General features: G+C 41.0%; 1 protein-coding gene across 1 annotated transcript in view; it reads right to left on the reverse strand.

The window, feature by feature from the left end:
- The window catches only part of BAHCC1 (BAH domain and coiled-coil containing 1), a 164,046-nt gene extending 154,884 nt beyond the window's left edge, over window positions 1-9,162 (reverse strand). Inside the window, exon 1 of the mRNA XM_044673368.1 lies at window positions 8,952-9,162. Within this exon, the coding sequence (XP_044529303.1) occupies window positions 8,952-9,162 (211 nt within the window). The remainder of the gene's footprint in view (window positions 1-8,951) is intronic.
- Between the last annotated feature and the right edge of the window lie 208 nt (window positions 9,163-9,370).

Genomic DNA, 9,370 nt, shown 5'->3' on the forward strand with positions numbered 1-9,370 from the left:
TCATAAAAATGTCAGAGTGGCAGAAAGTTAGAGGCAAACATCAAGTCATGAGCATGCAAGCAGACTGGGTTACAGGAGCTTTTCAGAGGCTGAGCTCCAGGCTTTATTTTTATTTCTACACATTTTATTCCAGTTGTGTTTTTGTTTTTAATGTCACATTTTTACTGGGAGAGATGAGGTTCAGAGATGTTAATGGTGGCAAGGGAAGTCTGAGGGGAAATGTTCCTTTGATGCATGAGGTTCTAGGGTAAATATTACATTTGCTTGGAAAGGGTGGTTCCTCTGCATGTTAAAGCTTTTCTCCAATCCACAATGAGATTTTTTTTTTAATTAAAAAGAAAAACATATACCTTGGAGCAGCTAGGTGACTCAATGGATTGAGAGCCAGGCCTAGAGAACCAGAAACCCAGAGGTCCTGGGTTCAAATGTGACTTCAGATACTTCTTAGCTGTGTGATCCTGGGCAAGTCACTTAACCCCCATTATCTAGCCCTTACCACTCTTCTGCCTTGGAACCAATATACAGTATACAATATACCACCCCACCCCATCCCCAAAATACACCTTAGCTCTCCACCTGAAAACTATTTTCTTCAAAGTAGTCACCCAGAGATACTTATTCCACTGATGTTGTCATTGTTCAGAGCATGTCTAGAGCTTCAGTATGGAAGATACCTTTAGAGCTCAGGAAACATTCTTCTGAATATCCTCTGTGGTAGAAACTCTTAATCCATTGAGGGTAGATTTGATTTTTGGAAACAGCCAGAAATCATAGGGAGCCAAGTCTAGTGAATTAAGTGGAGTTATCAAAATGGAGTGATCTCATTTTGAGTCAGAAATGGGATGTGACTTTAAAGCAACGAAGCTGCTTTTCTAAGGTGGTTTATAAACTGGCTCAGAAGGAAATTCCCATAGAGGGATTCAATGAATATTTGAGCAAAAGCCGTCATCTTTGGGATGTGTCTAGCCTCCCAAGGCAACTACTTTGAAGAGTACAGCACATCATTTGGATATGTAAGTACTGGGGGATGTTAAAAAAAAAATCAGTCTTCTTACTTTGTAGTTGCATGTTAGAGCCAGAAATACTGAGTCTGTATCCAAATCACTGCTTTGAATACTGGGGTGGAAGGAGCATTTTGTATTTGATGGTAGCTTCTATTAATATGTGGTACTAAAGTTACTAGTGGCTTCAGAGTCAAAATGCCCTGTCCAGCTGGCAGAAGGGATTGGATAGAAAAGAATCCTAGAGCCTTGAAGCAAACCAATCAATGCTACCTTGCTTAAAGCAAACATGTTTTTTCGAGGTGGCACTGACTAGGCTCTTTAACTAGACCTCAGGCATTTCTAGCCCAAGGAATAAGAACTCCCCCCCCCCCCCATCCCCATCAGGGCCTTAGAATTCAAGCACAGGCATTCTGGGAATTGTAGTTCTTTAAGACTCCCAGAAACCTTAGTGGTTTTTCTGGAAGACTGCTGAGTAGGACAGACACTAAGATGAAGAGAAGACAAAGCAGAAATCCACCAGGATTATCCAGAGCAGGTCTCTCTGGATCTAAGGATCTCCAAACATTTAAGAATCCATGAGAAATGGCTGAGAATATTAACTGAAGACTTCTCTTTTTTAAAAATTTTTTAAAAGAATTTATTTAAGAATATATAAGATTGGGGCAGCTGGGTAGCTCAGTGGATTGAGAGTCAGGCCTAGAGATGGGAGGTCCTAGGTTCAAATCCGGCCTCAGACACTTCCCAGCTGTGTGACCCTGGGCAAGTCACTTGACCCCCATTGCCTACCCTTACCACTTTTCCACCTATAAGTCAATACACAGAAGTTAAGGGTTTAAAATAAAAAAAAAAGAATTAAAAAAAGAATATATAAGATTAAAAAAAAATAAAAATAAAAAATAAAAAAGAATATATAAGATTATTATCTCAATCTTAATATCTATTATCATCATATATCTTAAATATAAGAATGTTTAAGAATGTATTTAAGAATATATAAGAATTTAAGAAAAAAAATTTTAAGAAAATTTGTTCTTGTCTGACTAAAAGAAATAACAAAACAAAACAAACAAACAAAAAACAATTAATCATACACAGAGCTGGGGAAAGGAGCTTAAGTGAGTGGCACTGGTCATTTATTTTAGGTACACATACCATTGGCTTTTATTTTGGTTGATTGGAGACTCTACCCTGGAGAGTTACTACCAGACAGACTATGATAACATCAAACTCCTTCCAACATCACATTTCTATCACATTCTAGAAATTACTATGGTTGAAAAAGGCCACATTTCCTCTACCACCACTATCACTGTAACCCTTTTCTCTGGAAGCCAAGGTGGGTGCATGGAGTGGTGAGAGAGTCAAAAAGGAAGCTGCAGGGAAATGGCCCCACTGGCCCAGCCTGTTCAAAAGGGGTAAAGAGCTATTAAATGCTGAAGTTTCAGGGAAAGGATAATCCAAAGCAATGCATGTTCACATTATTTATGTTTACAGCCTGCTCCAGTGACATATGTTGACAGTATACGTGCTATCAACTTGCTGAAGTGTATCTTAGTTGTTAAGACTTTTAAAGGTGTACCATCATTTATCAAATTAAAATAATCATTCTGTGTTTTATTCTTTCTTTTTTCTTCCTTTCCTCCCCCAGAGCCACGATTCTACCTTCAAGCTGCCTCTCCCTGTGTGGCTAGCCCCTATACCCTTTCCACCCCAGGCACCCCAAAAAATGGAGGGGTAAGGGAAAAATCCGATACCCTGAGTTCCAGAGAAGCCACTAACAATAGATTCTGATTCTCAATCTGGCCCAAAGTGGTGTTCTGTTCCCACCCCCAACATCCAGTACAAACCTACTAATCTCCAAGAAATGACAAACTCCAGAAACCCCACCAATTAAATTTCAACTCATGAAAAGCTTGGGGGCTAGTAAATTATTATTTTTATTAGCTTGAACCAAGTTCCAGTAAGAGAGAAAGTCAACTTATTCCCATGAATGGCTCTTTAACTCCTTAATTTATTTAACTCTGTGCTCTTTGCCAAAGCCTGGAATATTTTTAGCTCATTCTGTTGTTGGATTTGGCTTTTTTATGTATGTTTCTGAGGGGTATTTTTAGCTTAATACATGTTATTCTAACAGCCTCCTATGCATTTCATTCTGCCTGTGCTGGTTGTGTTGTCCCCTGTCTCAAAGCAAGATGAAGGAGATTTCTAAGAATAACTGTTTTTTTTTTTTTCAGGGGAGATGCACTATTTGCTCAGCGATTCTCCCAGCCTCTCTCCCTAATTTGCCTTATTATTCACGTGACCTGGATATTCCTATAGAAAAATTCAACATCTCCTTATAGAAATAATTAGATATGATGGCAGTGCGATCCCCACTGGTAAAAACTACATTCCAAAAATGAGCTTTGATTTCAGAGAGAGAGAGAGAGAACACCCACCGAAGCCTTGCATAACAATGTTCTGCCTGGCAGTTCAGGGCACCAAGCTCCTGGCTGGCAGTTCCTGCCTGTTTTCCCCGAATTTGCTTTGATGTCTCTTGCTCCTTGTCATTGAGAAAGAAAGATGGTTGGATTCTTTGGGAAAGCAGCCTTTGAAAAGTAACTCTTTTCACACCTATTTAATGTTGGTAACTGTTGCAGAAACACTCCTCCGTGTCACAGAGTTAATGAGGTATTTACTAAAATGTATTTTTTTTTTTTTTGCTTAAAAAAAAAAACACATAAGAAGAGAGGGGCGGTCCTTTATGAGGGTCTTTTCACACCAGGAAATGATCTTTCTTACAGAATTTTATGAGAACTGCAATCTACTGAAAGCTCTATTAGCACTTGAGAAGTTTCCATTTCTTTCACCATCCAGGGATCTCTCTATACTGGTTTACCCCTAAAATAAATGGGGGTGGGGAGGAAATGCCATGTTTTAACTTTTGGTGTGAGATCCACTCACTGATAGCAGCCCCCTCCCAAGTGTTGGAAGTTCCAAGCTTCCCAGTCCATTGTCATTTACACCCAAAGAAAACGGAGAAAAAGAAAAGGCACTGGAGGATAGTGGGAGGGAAGAGAGAGGAAGGGGAGGAATCAGAAAGTTCTCAGTTTTATCTGTACATAGAAATCAAAGTAGAGATTAACTCCACACCCCCCAGATCATAGATAACATTCAATTGTTGACTAATAGTCACATTAGGTGACCTCAGAGATCCTTTCCCATTCCTCACTTCCAGCACTGAAACAAACAAAAACCTAGACCTGAATTCCAGGTGAATTACATAAATAATCAACTGCTTCTCTTCTTCAATTTGTCTTAGCACCAAGAGGGAAAAAGAAGAAAAAAAAAAGAGAAAGGAAGTCAGGAGAGATAAACTACATCATCATCAAGGAATACATATATATTATATGTTAAAAATACATATATATGTATATATATATATGTTTATATTGGGAGTTTTACCCAAGATATAGCTATCTCCCCTGACTAAATAATCCAGCATGATGTGGAAATCCCAATTGCTTGAGGCAGGGTGGGCTGATGAAAAATCTTGGGTTAGTTCATTGTTGATTCTTTTTCTCCCTCTCCCTCCCCCTCCCCCCTTGCTTTCACAGCTTTGACTCTGGACCATCTGTATTAGAGACAAATTCTAACACTGCACTAAAAATAATGATACCAAACATTTTAATTGCACCTTTCTGTGACAAGGTTACTATAACAGCACTTTATACCATAAAATCCTACAGCTCGATTATAAAACTATCAGCACTTTCGTTTTAAGAAAAAACAATTGGAAAAGCATTCTGAGCCTCACTTCCTCACCAAGGTCTCCAGCAGCTGATTAAAAAAAAACCCAACACTATGCAAAAGAGGAGAGACCAGCTCTCGATTAAGGAGAGAAATCCATAGCAAGAGAATAAGAACATAATCAAATGCCTGATGGAATCTAACTGGACTGAAAAGGACACAATGGGAAACTGTGAGAATGCAGCTCTCTTGAAAGATCTGTAGAATCCATCTCCCTCGAATGGATCTTAATGTCCATCTTCCAGTTGGACAAATGAGAGGAGGAAGTGGAGGGGTGTAGGAATAGCATAATTTGCCTTGCTCTCTTTTATCAGGCATTGTTACTTGGTAGCAGGAAAAGGGAAAATGGACCCACACTAAGGCCTAAGGGCAGGTCTATATAATATCCAATCAATCAACCAAAAAAAAATTCAACCAACTTAGTTTTTTTGGAAAACCTTGATAGTATGGCAGAACAAGCATCTGAGACTGGGAGTTAGAATACCTCCATCCAGTTCTGCTACTTACTTACCTTGGTTTGATCTAAGGCAAGCCATCCGCCCACCTACCAATTTGGGATGTGCATCTTCATCCATAAAATGTAAATATTTGCTTACCCTGATTCATAAAGGTTCTAGTGATCATCAAATGAGATAATACATTCAAAGTGCTATAGAAATGTGTTACCATTTTGTTGCATGATTTTTTTTAGAGAAAATACAATTTTCTTAAAAAAAAATACAGATGTCTACACCCATTATATTGATTTGTTGTTTTTACTTCTTCCCCCAAATATAATGTGATGATTTTTTTTTAAGTTCATCTGTCTAGTGTAGTGGCTTTCACTTTTGTCTAACAATACTTCTTATATCAATAAAAAAAATAATTTTCAAACAATCTTCAGATGGAATTGTATATATTGGCCAGTTTGCAGCTTTCATAGGTCCAGACAATGTCTCCAGTCACAAAAGGTCTAAATACTCAAATATCTTCTAACTATTTTTGTCCCTCTGAAACCTTCCTTTAGGTGAGTAGGGGAAAGAAGAAAATGACTGAGTGAGTGGGGAGGGTCAGGACAGAGTTCAGATCAAATGAGTTCTTGGTCTTTTCTGAAGCCTTCAACTTATCCATCTAAGTTGACTCCATTGGAACCAGATGTATACTGGGGTGGAGTGGGGTGGTTTCTTGTTGGGGGAAGGGGCATGGAGAGTAAAATGTGTGGGGTAAATGAAGCAAAATGGATAGGGGAGAGTAGGGCCTAGACATCTTATTTTTAATTCCCTTCTGCTATCTATACTCAAAATGAGGTCTTGAAATTATTAAATGGTAAACATTTAGTACACTAAGAACCACAATTACCTATGCTGCAGGCTCAATTTTCATCCTATTCCACCCCTTGGCTCCCATCTTCCCGGGAGATTTTTCTACAACACTGAATAACCAAAAAGATGAGTTGCAAGTTGAATATAGGCCCAATGGAAGCTGTGAGATACTGAATATGAAGGGGAATGGGAGGTGAGAGGGAGCTGGGGAGGCATTAATCACCTGATCTCACTCAAAAATTGGCACCATTCCCACATAGCTTCATCTGTAGGAGAAGGCTACTGAGCTTGTGGTCAATCCCCAGTCTGTCTCTATATTATAATTAAATACTCAGTGTCAAGATCCCAACCATAATTTATTTGACACTCATTTCTGATTCAATTTTTACCTGCCCAGGCTAAAAGGCAGTGGCATATTTGGGGAAGAATTCTAGTCACCTAGAACATTTGGGGAGGCATATCCTTCAAGCCTAGTACTGAAGACTTGAGGACCCTCTGCTCAGAGGAAACTTTAGGCTGTTCAGAAAAGGTTTAGAGGCTAGGACATCAAAGTTCTGCTGCTTTCTGTGAGCTGACCCCATCCAAGGAATCCCCTAAGGAGCACCTTGAATTAAGGGAGTAGGAAGAGACATTTAATAAAACAGAGATGGAGGAAAAGATTTAAAATCAAGAACTGTACAATCAATTCTGACCCTCCTTCCTCAGTTATACATCTGAAGGAAGAGAAAGAAAAGGTGAAACGAAAAAAGGGAAAAAATTGGAGAAAAGAGAGGTCAAATTTGGATCATTCAATAATACTTAAATGGAAAAAGGCTGCAGATATATGTTGTAATTATATAAAACTGTATGTTTGAAAGTGTCAAGATCACTGTGTTTGTTAGTGGGACTTTGGGGATCTCACCATGCTATAAAATGCTAAAAGCCCATTAGAAATCATGTAATTTTGTGTGTATGTTTTTCTTTTTAGAAATTTTATAGTCTTCTTTCTGAGTACACTCCCAACTGACAACTTTCTTTCCAGCCTTGTCTGTGCTATCCTTTTTAATCCACATACTAATTGTAATCCCATTAAAGCAGATATAATTTTATTAGTATTCACAGTTCATCAAGCTAGCAATAATAACTGTTACTACCGAATTTAAAAAACTGCAAAAAAAAATGAGTCATGTTTAAAGCAAACTGTAAACAAAGCCCAGCCAACCTGCATGATCCAAGAGCTGAACCACCTGATTAGAGATCCACAGGCATCTCTTCCCAACAAGAGGTGACACACCAGTAATCTAATTCCCTGCCTCCAACATATACAGTTAGATAATAACTCCACAGCAAAACTTCCCCACCACCTTTTTTCTACATTATTAAAAAAAAAAAAAAACTCGACAAAGTCCTAAGAAGAGGGAAGGGTCTCCAACTTCACTGGTCTAGAAATTACTTTCCCAAGGACAGGAATAAAATAATCACAGGGGTCACACACAAATGTAGATTAAGGTGAATTCAGAAACTCCACATTCAAAATTTTCAAGTTTCTCCCCCAACCTTCCACCTTCCTCCCCTAAATATTGTCAGAGGACCAGTACCTAGCTTTACAGCAAAAGCCAAAACCAATGGATAACTCTATTTTCTCCCTTTCTAACAAATTCACAACCCTCTGCCAAAATACTAAATGCAGAGGTCTTCAAGAAGCACACTCAGAATAACCACATTCTACCCAGCTGTCTTTGGGGCCACAATGACCCACAGATCCCTAGATGCTGAGGGTCATGCTCTCCTCCCTCTCCTCCCACCTCCCAACCCATGCAGCCCAAACCCCTTTAACTAACAGATTTCTTTTCCTTTTTATTTTTCTTTCCTTTTTTTTTTTTTTTTTTTGAAAGGGAGTCTGTGAGTTCCCCGGGCCCTTTCGCTAGCCACGCTTTGTACGTCTTTAGCAGGATACCAGAGGCACTTGTTAAAGCTAATGCATCCCCTGCAAACCCATTCTCACCCTGACACTTCAAGGCTTTATATAGAAACAGGATTTTCTAGTCTTACACCAAGCAGCCCCTATTAACACTAACCCTGTGCACACAACTGCCCCTAATCTGAAAAGGCCACTCTGAGTTCGATGCTGCTCCTTCCCCCCACCCCTTCCCCAACCAAGAACAGCCGTTTTGTTCCACCAGAAAGCGCCTCCTTGTCCTGGCACCAGAATATCTTAAGGATGTTAATGCAGAAAAGAGGTTTCAACGGAATTTATTTTCTTTTGGAGGAGGAGTAGGGAGGAGGAGAAGTAGGAGGGGATCTTTATTTTTAGCTCCTTCTGCGGCTGTTCCTCTGAGTCCCAAGTGTACCCCGGCTCTAAAGGGCTATTCTATTCTCCGAGATAATAATAGGGAGAAGAATCAGATAATGGGGCCAGTGGAGCACAGAACAAAATTCGGTTGGACCAAAAAATGTGGAGGCCACTAAAAACTTCCCCATTTGTTTACAAGTGCCAAACTAAAATCCACGAAATAGGAAAAAATTAGTGAAATAAAATTAAACCAATCCTCTAGATTAAAAAAAGAAAGAAAGAAATTTAAATCATCTTAAAACACACCCTCAAGGTTTTGGGTTGTTTTTTTTTTTGTTGTTGTTGTTGTTGTTGTTGTTGTTAATTCCCCAACATTCCTTAAAGACACTCCGTGGAAGAGAAGAGGACCCAGGCATCCAAGGCAGTCAGTTCCCTGGCTTAGTGGCAGTCTACAGGCAGAGGCCTACTGACAGCCTCCTCATCCTCCTTGTCCGGAGTTCCCCAGAGTTCCAGTACCTGGGAGAAGGACCCCTCCCTACTCTGCTGCACCGAAGTTGGGGATGGGTAGGCAGGAAGGATACTGACCTGTGTGCGTGGCCACGGGCAGCGGCGACTGGAAGTACTTGCCAGGCTGGAAGTGAGCCGGGTGCTGGACTGCAGGGCCTGCCGGGGCTAAGCGCGAGGCGGCGGCGGCGGCGGCGGCGGCGGCGGCTGCGGCTGCGGCTGCGCTGCGGTGACCCAAGCTCCCGCGCTCAGAGAGCAGATGCGACGGCGGAGCGAAGTCCCGGCCATCCATGCCGGGGAGCCGGCAGCGGCGACTCCGGCCCCTAGCCAGCAGCCGCCGCCGCCCTCCCCGCTCCGCCTACTCCACCCCCCACTGCCGCTGAGGCTCCTCCGCTGGACGCCGAGATCTAAGTGGCCGGAGCGGTAGCCCCGAGCGGCAGCAGTAGCAGCCAGCCGCAAAGTGCTGGTGGAAGAAGCAGAGGAGCAAAAAGACACTGAAT

Source organism: Gracilinanus agilis, chromosome 4 (assembly GCF_016433145.1).
Source record: "Gracilinanus agilis isolate LMUSP501 chromosome 4, AgileGrace, whole genome shotgun sequence".
Lineage (NCBI taxonomy): Eukaryota > Metazoa > Chordata > Mammalia > Didelphimorphia > Didelphidae > Gracilinanus > Gracilinanus agilis.